The sequence below is a fragment of the Lithobates pipiens genome, unplaced genomic scaffold (genome assembly GCF_037356315.1).
Source record: "Lithobates pipiens isolate NorthernLeopardFrog02 unplaced genomic scaffold, aLitPip1_a1.2 Scaffold_22, whole genome shotgun sequence".
Taxonomy (NCBI): Eukaryota; Metazoa; Chordata; class Amphibia; order Anura; family Ranidae; genus Lithobates; species Lithobates pipiens.
This window is the reverse complement of record NW_027507784.1, coordinates 166,992,076-167,006,421: the sequence shown is the minus strand read 5'-3', so window position 1 is coordinate 167,006,421 and position 14,346 is coordinate 166,992,076. Positions and strand designations below refer to the sequence as shown.

The following is a 14,346-nucleotide window of genomic DNA, read 5'->3' as shown; positions in this document are numbered from 1 at the left end:
ATGGGGGCATCTGGCTGCTAGGCTGTCTGAGGGCCTATTCAGAAGCAGTCCAACCAGAAGTGACAGTTCTGCCAGTCAGAGAACCTGTCAGTGGTCGGAGATAGAATGGAAGCGGTCGCCACTAAGGGAGCAATCACCTTATTACCAGGGGCCACAGTGAGTAACTGAAGCAAGTACTGGAGCAGCATTCTCACTGAACGGGCACGGTGGAGAATCTGGGAACTTCAGGCAGTGATCAAGTCAGGGACTCAGCCAGCAGAGGTGACGCTTGCAGAGCAGCCTTGTGAGTCTAGTCAGGGGCCGAGCAGGCCAGCAGGAGTGAAGCTTGAAAAGCATCTGGAGTGCCAACCTAGGGACCCAGCAGGGAAGCGGGGGTGACTCTTGAGGAAGATACCACCGCAAAGATTGGAGGAGCTCAGAGAAAGAGGATCAGGGCTGCTTAGTGTAAAACCATTGCACAGATCGGTTGAGTATATTATGTTTGTTACTTGAAAAAAAAAAAAAGCTTTAATATGGCTTGAAGCCCATGTAAATATAGACAAAAAGAAATCGGCCTCATTGGTAAACACAGAATTTTTGACAATGCCAAGGAAACCTGTACTGAGATAAATGTGTGCTTTTGCTGCCCTCCTTGTAAGAATATTAGTTGCCTGGCTGTCTCTGGATTCAATACATTCTGAGTCACTGACCAGGAACAAATGCACAGATTATAAAGTTTAGTGAGCACTCATTGAAAGTGCTTGGTGATCAAATATTGGTGGTCAGGCAAGTTCGATTTACTTTGGTTATGACAAACTAAGCAAAAACAAAAACAGAATATTTTGGTTTATAAGCATTCTTTATTATATTTACAGAAAATTGGAGACTCTTACCGTGGGTACTGTTTGAGCGAGGCTGAGCTCATGAACATTTTAGGCCTACATAAGCAGCAAACAATGAGTGTTTGGGGAACACGCCAATCTCCAAGCCCAGCGAAACCTGCCACTCGCTTAATGTGGAAATCACAATATGTTCCTTACGATGGAATCCCATTTGTAAATGCAGGTAAAACCAGTATGTTATGATTAAGGTAAAATAATAATTGTCTCCTGGTGTAATGATTGTACATAACTATTGTGATCTGACATGGTAATAAATGACATACAGGAGAGTATTTAATAAATGCATACCTTCCACTATAGCTCATAACCCTCTTGTGGGTTTCTTGGGTAATCAGGTTCATAATCCTTTTCTAATGTAGCTGTTCATTTAGAAAAGTAAGGCCCCTTTCACACATGCGGACAGTATGTTCGTATTTCATCCATCCGTTTGCAGATAAAATACGGACATACATGTATTCCTATGGGATAGCGGGTGTCTGCAGATGAACATCCGCAGACACCCGCTATTGTCCGCCTCCGCAATTGTCCGATTCTGCAGAGGGAGGAAAATCCTATTTTTCTATCCGTCTGCAGAGCGGATCGGATGAACACGGACAGACGGTCCGTGCTCATCCTATCCCCATAGAGGGGAGCGGAGAGCTGATAGGGCGGTCCCTGCACAGTGTGCAGAGACCGCCCTGTCTGCCGCCGGCTCAGCGGGGACAACGGAGCGATCCCCGCTGAGCAAGCGGATCATCACAGGGTGGATCATTACTGATCCGTCCCATGCGAAAGGGGCCTTATGCACTTAAACTAACCTGGAAGGCAGGTCGCTAAATACATATAGTTAACCACTTCCCACCCGGCCAATGTATATATACGGCCGGGTGGGAGCCGCCTGCTCCTGATAGGACGTTCAGGAACGTCCTTCAGGAGTAGCGGGATCGCGCGCGCCCGCGCAGCGGCGCGATCCCGATGTGCTCGTGTCACCCGGACACGGCACATCTCAGATCGGCAGGAGGGCTCTGTGATTGGCCCTCCTGATCACATGACGGCCGTGTCCAATCACGGCCGTCATGTGATGTAAACAAACAGCCGGTTGCTAGGCAATCGGCTCTCCTCTCCTCACACGGAAGTCATCGCAGAGGAGAGGAGAGCGGATCGCTGCAGCCGGCTGATGATCAGTGAGTATGGGCTGCTTTTCACAGCTTTTTACTCACTGATCATCAGTGTAGTGTCAACACACAACACACCACACAGTACAAACACAGTCCCCACATATGTCCCCAAAACACACATGTCCCAAAACATACATGTCCCCAAATAATAAAAACACATGTCCCTAATAATAAAAACATGTCCCCCACATATGTCCCACTAAAATCACATGTCCCAATGATTATCTGCACACATATGTACGTGATCACCTGCACACATATGTACATGATCATTTGCGTACATATGTCCGTGATCACACAAACCAATTATTATACACTTAACGGAATTTTTTTTACCAAAAACATGTAGCAGAATACATTTTGGCTTAAATTTATGACAAAATTTGATTTTATTGGATTTCTTTTCAAATAGAAAAAAGAAAATATTGTTTTTTTCCCAAATTTCCGCTTTTTTTGCGCTTATATCGCAAAAAAAAAACGGAGTCGTGAATAAATACCACCAAAATAAAGCTCTATTTGTGCGAACAAAATGATAACAATTTAATTTGGGTACAGTGTAGCATGACCGCGCAATTGTCACTGAAAGCGCTAGAGCGCTGAAAGCTGAAAATTGGGCTGGGAAGGAAGGGGGTGAAAGTGCCCTGTATTGTAGTGGTTAAAATACAGTACTGTGAAAAGGTTTTTGGCAGGTGTGAAAAATGTTGTGTAAATTAAAATTGCTATCAGAAATAGAAGTGTTTAATCATTTATTGTTATCCATTAACAAAATGGAAAGTAAATGAACAGAAAAAAAGATCCAAATCAGTATTTGTTGTGACTACCCTTTGGCTTCAAACCAGTATCAGTTCTAGGTGCACACAGTGCTTGTGCACACAGTTTTTAAAGGAACTGGCGGGTAGGTTGTTTTAGGCCTCTTGGAGAACTAACCACAGATCTTTGGATGTAGGCTGCTTTAGATCATTCTGTCTCTTCATGTAATCCCAGGCAGATTTGAAGATGTTGAGATCAGGGCACTGTGAGGGCCCAACTATCACTTCCAGGACTTGTTGTTCTATACACTGAAGATGGCTCTTAATGACATTGGCTGTGTGTTAGGGACTGTTGTCCTGCTGCAGAATAAATTTGGGGCCAATCACACGCCTCCCTGATGGTATGGCATGATGGATAATTATCTGCCTGTATTTCTCAGCATATCCTCAATTTAGAGTGCAGTGCGCATGTGCCTGTGACATCACCGCCTGCAGAAATTTGTGAATATCTCCTAAATGGTGCATACTTAGATATTCATTGTACCTTCAGGTAAGCTTTATTATACGCTTACTTGTAGGTACAAGTGTCCAAGTAGTGTTTACTACAGCTTTAACTCATTACTTAATATTATATTATTTTACTGGTGCACACAGAAAGCATGTTTATATTGACCTCAGACCAGCCCCAACTCCTACCCCTAGATCAGCCCAATTTCCTGCACCCTTAGATCAGCCTAGAGTCCTGCACCTTAAAATGGATGGAAACCAGATTTGTGAAATCTAACCTGGGCCCATATATCTGTAGTGTTTACTTATCTCTAAAAGTCCCTAAGTCCCATGTGTTCATGCTGTTTTCTTCTGTTATCAGCAGGATAACTTCTGACAAGTTCTCAGAGATGGGAGTTAAAAGCAGCTGGAAAGTTTGTGTCGGGTGGGTGCTATATATAGATTAGCAGAGAGCTGGTCCATTCACAGGACAGCTCTGCAAATACAGTACATCCAGAAAGTATTCACAGCGCTTCACTTTTTCCACATTTTGTTATGTTACAGCCTTATTCCAAAATGGATTTATTCATTCTTTACCAGGTCATTTTCCAGGATGCCTTAGAGAGTGGCTCCTCCCACCTAGCACATTAAACAAATCCACATTAGTATAAAATGACAGGTATTATGCATGGTCCCTCAGTTACTGTGTTTATTCCGGCTAGACAGGTTAACCAACTTTTTGGTTTCTTTTTTTCTGTCAGGCCTTTGTGCTAGATGGCAGTGCCCTTCAAGGCTGCAAGTCTGTTCCCTGGAGCAGGTTTTCCTGAATATACAAATGGAATAGTCTGGGCTCCCCTGGGTATAATCCAAGGGAGGCTGGGGACCCTCTCTCCCTTCTTTATTTTTTTAGTCCTAAAGGGCAGCCAAGGTAGGAGGCTAAACCCTATCCCTGTGTGATGTGGTGCAGTGCACTAACCTGTTACTCCATTGCCCCCTGCCACCACGAGTACTGGGCAGTTGGCCATGGCTTCCTTCCAGATCGATTCAGTCTGAGGAAGCTGACGGAGACATGCTGAGGTCAGTCTGGGTGTTGTTTCTGCCTGAAGTGATGCAGTGGGGATGCCCGGCAGCCATCTTGGAGAGGGGAAACGCCGGAATTGAGTCCTGGAGCTCTCCAGCGGGACAGAAGGGGGGATACGGATTGCCTAGGCATGCCAATCTACTAATGCCAGGCCAGGATCCTCAGGGAGGACGTGGGCTAAACTGGGCAAGCCAGCCTACTTAAGGAACCTGTGCTTATTGTTCCCTGCAGGGCATCATGGAGGTAACTGCTGCAGAGGAGGAGGATTGAGGGATGCAGGAGAATCCAAGCCCAAAGGTAGGACAGTGATGGCTTTGCATCATCTCATCCTTACCTGCCTCTCGGTAGAGGGGCGCTTGAGTGGGGTGTTTTTTGCTTTCTTTCCTGGTCAATGTCAGGTAGCAGACACTGGTGGTTTTTGTTTTCCTTCCTTATTCTTAGTGTTTTTTTCTTACACTTGTCAGCTCTCTTAAATGGCTCCTTTATCTTTTTTGTGCCTCCCTAGGGGAAGAGTTGGGAAGATAAAGATGGAGCAGGGCCTGCTGAAGGCCCTAAAAAGAGATGCACCTCTTGTAAACATAAGTTGTCATCCTCATGGAAGTAATTGTTATGTCAGGACTGCATAGACGCTTTAGCCAAAAAAGAAACTAGCTCTATTTTCAAGGAATTTCTAGACACAATGAAGACAGAAATTATTAAAACATTTGAATCCTTCAGATGCTCTCTTCAAGATTCAGGACCTCCAGATACTGCTATACACAGTACTTTTGGTTCTACCTCAGCAACTCTGATTCCCATACCTGCAACTGTAGAGGGGGGGGGCAGGGGATGCTGGAGGAGATGGAAAAAGGGTCCAGTGAGGAATCTAGCCATGAAGAGGGAGAACTCAAGGAAGAAAGAGTCTCATTTAGAAATTCCTTAATCTTTGGAGAAGATTTAGATTCTGTATTGAAACGTTCGTCGGACAAGAAACAAGGATTTCCGTCCCAAAAAAACAGCAATACAAAAATGGTTTTGGCCTTTCAGGAAAATGGGTCTGAAGGAGGGTCGCAAGCAAGCTCAGAAAAAGCCATGGCAAAATAGAAAACAAAAGGGAAAAGGGGGGTTTCTGTTTAACCACACACAGCCTAAAGAAAAATGGTAATGACTCCCTTTGCAAGATAGGAGGGAGGCTGGGGGCCTTCCTATCTCAGTGGCAAGCCACCTCAAGCAATTCATACGTTTTAGACCTAATCGCCAGAGGTTACCTCATAGAAGTTGGGTCCCCCCAGAACACTTTTTTTTGTAACCCATATACCAAGAAATGCAGACATGGCGGCTGCCATGACAGACCTTTTCCAAGAAATGACAGATCAAGGAGTCCTCCTTTCATAAAGAGAAAGCAGAGGGGGTTTGCAGTAAAAGGCCCAAAACAGACAAATTACTTCCAGTTTAACGCCTTATCTTTCGAACTAGCATCAGCTCTGAAAATATTCACAAAGGTGTTAGCAGAAGCGCTTCAGTCTTTAAGGACAGAGGGGATCTTACCTGGATGACCTAATCTTGTTCGCAAAAAGGACGGTGGAATTGGAAAGGTCTTTAAACATAACGCAAAACCACCTTCAGAATCTGGGGGGAATTTTGAATATAGAAAAATCTAATTTTCTCCCAGCACAAAGAGTTACTTTTCTGGGATACATAGTGGATTCCCTTGTGGCAAAAATCTTTTTGCCAAGAGAAAAAAGAGTGATGCTGATGACAGAAACTGACAGGCTCATGCTGATCCCCACAACATCCATCAGGAAGATAATGAGGTTATTGGGATTGATGACAGCTGCGATTCCAGCAGTGACTTGGCCCAGTCTCGCATGAGAGCTCTTCAGGGGTTCATGTTGTCAGTATGGGACAGCCACCAACAGTCACTGAACAATCTGGTGGAACTACTGAGTCAAGTAAAGGAATCCTTACAGTGGTGGCTGCAAAAAAAAAATCTGATGCTGGGGCGCTGCTGGACACAGGTAGACTCCTTAAGAATTACAACAGACACAAGCGCATGGGGCTGGGGAGCTCACATGGACCACCAGACAGCGCAAGGAAAATGGGATCAGTTCAGGGCCAAGAAGTCTTCTTATGCAAGAGAACTGAGGGCCATTTGGGAAGCACTAAGAAACTTTGCATGCATTATAAAGGAAAGACAATATCGCTGCAGTATCCTAGATCAACAAACAAGGTGGCACGTTCTCAACAATTCTCTGAGAAATAGCAGAGTTATTATTTGCGTGGGCAGAGGAGATTGTTCTTTCCCTTGCAGCAATATACATCAAGGGGAAGTTAAATTCATTAGCAGATTTTCTAAGCAGAGAACAGATCGAACACACAGAATGGAGTCTAAACCAAGATGTGTTCTCGCTATTCTCTCAAATCCAGAGATGGACCTTTTTTGCTTTTTCAAAAAACGGGAAAGTAGGGACACCCTTCTCGAAAAAACAGGAATCCGAGCAGTTTAGGGTTGGATGCTTTCACCCACCTCTGGTCAGGGAAGCTATTGTATGCTTACCCCCCCCACCCCTCCCCCTTTCAGGCTCATTCCGAAAGTCTTATTGAAGATCCAAACGACAAAAGCAAAGGTCATAATGACCGCTCGGTTCTGGCCGAAGTGAGCATGGTTTCCTGCTCTTCAGAATCTCTTGATCGCAGACCCCTGGAAACTTCCACTGGGGGAGTATTTACTAGTACAGGGAAATTGTTTCATCTCCTACCGGGCCAGTTTTCTCTGACCGCTTGGCTTCTGAGGAACAATTGCCAAAGAATGGGATTTGTACTATATGAGATAGTAGGAAAAGGTTCAATAATCTAATTTACTCCAAAATTTGGAAGAAATTCTGCAACTGGCGAAAGGATAAAAGCAGGATCTTCAGTTCCATGATCCCAGTCGTACTTTTATTTTTTTACAGGACGGTACACAATTTAGGCCTTGCGCCCAATACTCTTTAAACTGCAAGTGGCGGCAACTATTTAGATGTGAGATTAGCAGACAACACTTTGATAGAAATGTTCATCAAGGCAGTCTCTAGGAAAAGGCCTCCTCAACAAAGGAGATTTTCCCATTGGGATCTATCGGCAGTACTGCAGAGTTTTATACATGAACCATTTGAACCCCTAGAAGAAAGCTCTATAAAACTCCTAACATACAAAACAGTACTCCTGGGAGCCTTGGTGTCAGCCAGGAGGGTTAGCGAATTACAAGCATTATCCAATGCTGAACCTTATTGCCTCATTTTTTCCGAAAATCATTTTGTCCATGGATCCAGGTTTCCTACCAAAAGTATCCACCAATTTCCACAGGTCTCAGGACACAGTAATTACGTCTTTCTGCGGGCAAGCACGCAATTTAAAAAAAACATTTTCACAAATTGAATGTCAGGAGATGCCTGTTATGCTACATAGAAAGAACAAAACAATGAAGATCTGTACCAAATCTGTTTGTATGATTCCAGAAAATTACAAGGAGCCTCAAAAACCACTATGAATAGGTGAATGAGATACGCTTTTGAGGAAGCCTATTCCATAGAAGGCCTGCAAGCACCAAAAACAACTCCAAAGCGCATTCCACCAGAGCTTTGGCCATTTCCTGGGCAAAGGAAGCAGGGGCTACCCCGGTCCAGATCTGCAAAGCAAGCCACCTGGTCGAGTTTTCAGACTTTTGTAAGACACTGCCATCTGGAACTTCTTTCATCTACCGACCAGGCCTTTGGGAGAAAAGTGCTACAGGCAATAGTCCCTCCCTAACAGGTATTATTTCTATGATGTCGATCTCATAAGGCCGTCCTGGAAGATGATATGGGAAAACTAAGTTATTACCTGTTAACTTGATTTCCAGGAATCTTCCAGGACAGCACTGTTCCCACCCTATGATTATGTATTTGTGATGATGATTATTAGGGGTGTATGTTATAGGCCTTTGGTTATTTGTTATTACTGAGGGACCATGCATAGTACCTGTCATTTTATACTAATGTGGATTTGTGTTTCCTGTGCTAGGTGGGAGGAGCCACTCTTATAAGGCCACACTGGAAGATTCCTGGAAATTAAGTTAACGGGTAATAACTTACTTTTTCCTCAAAATTCTACAAACAATACCCTATAATGACAACATGAAAGAAGTTTGTTTGAAGTCTTTGCAAATTTATTTAAAAAAAAAAATCGCATGTACATAAGTATTCACAGCCTTTGCCATGACACTCAACATTGAGCTCAGGTGCATCCTGTTTCCATTGACCATCCTTGAGATGTTTCCGCAACTTGATTGGAGTCCTGTATGGAATCTGTGGTAAATTCAGTTGATTGGGCATGATTTGGAAAGGCACACACCTGTCTATATAAGGTCCCACAGTTGTCAGAGGATAAACCAACCCATGAAGTCCAAGGAAATGTCTGTAGACCTCTGAGACAGGATTGTATCGAGGCACAGATCTGGGGAAGGGTACAGAAAAATTTCTGTAGCATTGAAGGTCCCAATGAGCACAGTGGCCTCCTACCGTAAATGGAAAAAGTTTTGAACCACCAGGACTCTTCCTAGAGTGGGCCGCCTGACCAAACTGAGCGATCGGGGCAGAAGGGCCTTAGGAGGTGAACAAGAACCCAATGGTCACTCTGACAGAGCTCCAGCATTTCTCTGTGGAGAAAAGAGGACCTTCCAGAAAAACAACATCCCTGCAGCATTCCACCAATAAGGCCTGTATGGTAGAGTGGCCAGGCAGAAGCTACTCCTCAGTAAAAGGCACATGACAGCCCATCTGGAGTTTGCCACAAGGCACCTGAAGGACTCCCAGACCATGAGAAACAAAATTCTTTGGTCTGATGAAACACAGATTGAACTCTGGCCTGAATGGCAAGTGTCATGTCTGGAGGAAACCAGGCACCACTCATCACCTGACCAATACCATCCTTACAGTGAAGCATGGTGGTGGCAGCCTCATGCTGTTGGTATGTTTATCAGTGGCAGGAACTGGGAGACTGAACTGGAAGACTAGTCAGGGTTGAGGTAGAGAAGATTGCAGCAATGCACAGAGACATCCTTTATGAAAACCTGCTCCAGAGCACTCTGGGCCTTAGAATGGGGTGAAGGTTCATCTTCCAACAAGACAACGACCCTAAGCACACGTCCAAGATGACAAAGGAGTGGCCACAGGACAACTCTGTGAATGTCCTTGAGTGGCCCAGACTGTGGAATTGCATAGTGTGGATTTTCCTCTACTGGGGACCCCAACGCTGATCTTGGCTTCTTTTGAGGAACCACCATAGCCAGCCGCTGGCTATGGGGAGAGCAATAGTTCCTGCGTTTCTGATCCGGGTGTCTACGGAGCCACGCTCCATAGACTTACACATAGGGACTTGGGCCCGCCCCCACCTCCTCCTCACTGCAGCTGATTGATGGCAGCAAGAGCCAATGGCTCCTGCTACTGCTTGAATGCTGTGTAAAGAGGAAGTAAGGGGGAAAGGATGCAGCCCTGCACAGCGCTGATTTCTTCTCCCATCTCTTCCCCTTCAGGAAACAATGCATTAAGGCACAAAACCTTTTTAGGTTTAGTGACACTTAAAACCAAATTGAACATTTCTGGAGAGATCTGAAAATGGCTTTGCACCTATGCTCCCCATCCAACCTGATGGAGCTTAAGAGGTCCCGTAAAGAAGAATGGGAGAAACTGCCCAAAAATAGGTGTGCCAAGCTTGTAGCATCATACTCAAAAAGACTTGAGGCTATAATTGGTGCCAAAGGTGCTTCAACAAAGTATTGAGCAAAGTCTGTGTAAATACTTATGTACATGTGATTTTTTTTCTTTTTTCATTTTTAATATCTTTACAAAGGTTTCAAACAAACTTCTTTCACATTGCCGTCATGGGGTATTGTTTGTAGAATTTTGAGGAAAATAATTAATTTAAAGCGGAGGTCCACCCTAAAGTGGACCTTCCGTTTATTGGAACCCTCCCCCCCCTCCGACGCCACAATTGGCACCTTTCAGGGGGGAGGGGGGTGCAGGTACCTCTACAGTACAGGTATCTGCACCCACTTCCGGCGTAGATTCTGCAGAAGGTACGCCCCTTTCTGCAGAATCTACGCCCCTTTCCGAAGGTCCCCCGCTGCCTGCTGGGAAACACACGGATCCCAGAGACAGCGGGGACCATCCTTATTGCGCAGCGCGACTCGCGCATGCGCAGTAGGGAACCGGGAAATGAAGCCGAAAGGCTTCACTTCCTGATTCCCATACCCAAGATGGCGGCGGCAGCACCCGAGAGACGGGCTTCCGGTGCCGACATCGCGGGCACGCTGGGCGGGTAAGTGTCATTATTTTAAAAGTCACCAGCTGCAGTATTTGTAGCTGCTGGCTTTAAAAAAAAAAAAAAAACGGCGGACTCCCGATTTTTTAATCCATTTTGGAATAAGGCTGTAACGTAACAAAATGTGGAAAAAGTGAAGTGCTGTGAATACTTTCTGGATGCACTGTATCTTCGCTCCTCTGCCTATGTGGAAGGGCGGTTCACTTTCTAAACCATGTATAAAGCTGAACACAGCAGATATAAAAATAAAACTTATGTAGGGAGATTTGTTTAATCTCTGTGTATCATCTGAGGCTTTTCACTTCGCTGTGTATAGGAGAGGGTTTACATCCACTTTAAGATCTGCCTTAGTTCCTGCCCTATATCACACTTCAGATCAGCCTCAATTCCTGCATGTTCACACCTCAGATCAGCTCCATATCCTGCACCTTCAGACCTAAAAGCAGCTATAATTCCTGCATCTTTACACCTCAGATCAGCCCCAATTCCTGCACCTTCAGATATTAGACCAGCTCCAATCTTTGTACTTTTAGACCTTAGAGAAGGCCCAGTTCCTGCACCTTTATACCCCAGATGAGCCCCAGTTCCTATACCCTTCTAACTCAGATCAGCAAAGCAGGCTGCAGGTCTGGACAGAGGAAGTCTTATCGCTAACCTCATCTGATGCTGGGGGCACTACACACCTGGCGTCGTTGATTGTTAGGACGTCTGGGGTCCTAAAAACCAGTTACGTCAGAGACCTGTACTGAGAACTAGGGATGGGCGAACGGTTAAGCCCGAGCATAAATTCAGCCCAAACTTTGGTTGTTTGGATGTTCTGGTGAACACCAAACAATATGCGGTGTTCAGGGAAAATTCAAAAGCCGCCAGAACACCGTTAAAGTCTATGGGTCAAGAACATGAAAAATCAAGTGTCCATTTTAAAGGCTTATATGCAAGTTATTGTCATAAAAAGTGTTTGGGGACCTGGGTCCTGCCCCAGGGGACATGTATCAATGCAAAAAAAAATTTCAAAACGTAATTTTTTTTTTTTATGCTTAAAGTGAAACATTAAAATGAAATATGCCTTTTAAATAGAGTGTCTATAATATGCCTGTAAAGTGACACATTTTTCCAGTGTTTAGAACAGTACCACAGCAAAATGAAATTTCTAAAGGAAAAATTGTGTGTAATGATTTGTCGAGTCTCGGCAACATAGATAAAACGCATTGAAAAAAAGAGCCCCCCCCCCCACCGCTCAGTGAGCGCAGAGGGACCTGTCATTCGCCAGCTCAGCAGAGATCAACGGAGAGATCTCCCACTGAGCTGGCGAACAGATGCGGACTCCATGGAAGCAGATACACCTCGTGAGAATGAGGCCTTATGCATTCTATGTACAAAGGTAAAAAAACTATCTCTGTGCAGCAGCCCCCCCTAGTACTTACCTGAGCCTGATCTTCCTCCAGCGCTGTGCACAAGAGCTTCGGCTTCCCACGCACTCTCCATTCCCATTGGCTGAGACAGCAGTGAGAGACATTGGCTCCCACAGCCAGTGAGCCAAACCCTGGCCAGTTACCATGGGAGATATCGAACCTTAAAGGAACCACTACCTAGCATTACCTAGAGATTCCAGGAACACCTAAAACAGCCAAATCAGATTGATTATTGCCTTTTTAAGGTGCGAGTTCCGAGAGCATAGTGGTGGCAGGAGACATTTAAATCGCACCGTTTGGTTTTATATATGCACGATAACGGCACTTTCATGGGAGAACACTGTATTTGATATATTGCCACTGGAGGAACAAACTATTCTATATTTTATATTATTTAAGTTGAATATACACTTGTATTATGGACTACACTTTGTGAACTACTGTATATGGTTATGGCTTAACATTATTATTTTTTGACTGACACACACTATAAAACACAATATTTGATGAATATATTTATTTGCACTATTCAGTCTTCACGACACTATTAACACTTAATTTATTCCTGACCTGTCTGCTGTGTTCCTTGGCCTTCATGATGCTGTTTGTTCACGGAGGTTCTCTAACAAACCTCTGAGGGCTTCACAGAGCAGCTGTATTTATACTGAGATGAAATTACACACCCAGGTCAACTCTATTTACTAATTAGGTGCTTTCTGAAGGCAATTGGTTCCACTAGATTTTAGTTAGGAGAATAAGAGTAAAGGGGGCTAAATACAAATGAACGCCACACTTTTCAGATATTTTATTTGGAAAACCATTTATCATTTTCCTTTCACTTCACAATTATGTGCCACTTTGTTTTGGTCGCATAAAATCCCAAAAAAACACATTCATGTTTTTGATTGTAACATGACAAAATGTGGAAAATTTCAAGAGGTCTGATTACTTTTTCAATGCACTGTACATTGGTCCAGCTTGAAAACAAACATAATACTTTTGTTAGAAGCTGGAGACCGAACTTGCAATGTTGCTAGTGTGCCCAAAGCTGCTGCACTTTTATTTAGCATTGCTCACTGGCACCATCAGAACACATTTAAATAAAAAGATCTGGAGCTATTTTATTTGTATTAAACTTAAACATATGTACTTATTTTAAATATTATCCTGGCTTTTGTCATTATTGCTTAGCAGGGCTATATGGGAAAATCAGTTTGAAATTCTAAAATCACAATATTTTAGCAAAATATGTCCTTCATGTGCAAAAGTTGCCAGCCTATTTTTGTTCTTGCTTGTTGTTTTCATCCTTTGATGTGCATGCATCAGAAATCTGAAAGATATACAGACTTTTTCTTCTTATAATAAAATCTTAATTTGGCTATTATAGGAAGCAGAGCAATTGTGATGGAATGTCAGTATGGGCCAAGAAGAAAAGGTTCACAGCCCAAGAGAAGTGGGGAGGGAGACCAATCATACAAAGCAACATGTCCTGCAAGGTGGGTGCTTCTCATCTAAATATCTTTTTGCTGAGACATAAAACTCCCTTCCCAGCTGGAGGTGAGAACTGTAGACCCAAAGCAGTTTTCATAAACTAAAAGTGCTTTTAATGACCAGTTCTATGTTGTCCTAGCGTCATATTAAACTTGAAGTACATCAATGGAGCAGTAAAAAAGGTGTTTTTAAACCTTCATATGTATAGATGCGGTTGAGGAAATATATAATATGGAAAGCCTGAGTCTGAGAGAAGAAGAGGAAAGGGTAACGTTTTAAAAAAAATGGAGAGGTTGGAAACAATTTAAGCGAGACTGGAGTTACTCCGCACAATTAAGACCATAAAGACTAGGTTATTAGGAGAAGGGACACTACTGACATGGGGATAATGGGAGGAGGGGGGGGGGGGGGTAGTATAACTTTAGTGAAAAATGGGGAGTAAGATGCAAGAATAGTTTTAAGAATATGAATTCTAAAGTAATAAGAAAACAGCCACAATGATGTGAAGATTAATTTTAAGAGACAATAATGAACGTTAAGTTGATTCATAGTCTCAGGTGAAGATTCGCTGACGTGGCAAAAAATAAAAATAAATAAATAAATAAATACACCTTCATATGTAAAACTCTAATGCCGCGTACACAAGATCGGACATTCCGACAACAAAATCCATGGGATTTTTTCTGACGGATGTTGGCTCAAACTTGTCTTGCATACACAGGGTCACACAATGTTGTTGGAAATTCCGAACGTCAAGAACGCAGTGACTTG

General features: G+C 43.7%; 1 protein-coding gene across 3 annotated transcripts in view; it reads left to right on the top strand.

Annotated features, from left to right (window-relative positions):
- Window positions 1-14,346, top strand: part of CARF (calcium responsive transcription factor) — an 88,908-nt gene that overhangs the window by 33,269 nt on the left and 41,293 nt on the right. For all 3 annotated transcript variants that reach the window (XM_077448581.1, XM_077448579.1, XM_077448580.1), the window contains exons 7-8: window positions 855-1,044; window positions 13,472-13,580. In XM_077448581.1, the coding sequence (XP_077304707.1) occupies window positions 855-1,044; window positions 13,472-13,580 (299 nt within the window). The remainder of the gene's footprint in view (window positions 1-854; window positions 1,045-13,471; window positions 13,581-14,346) is intronic.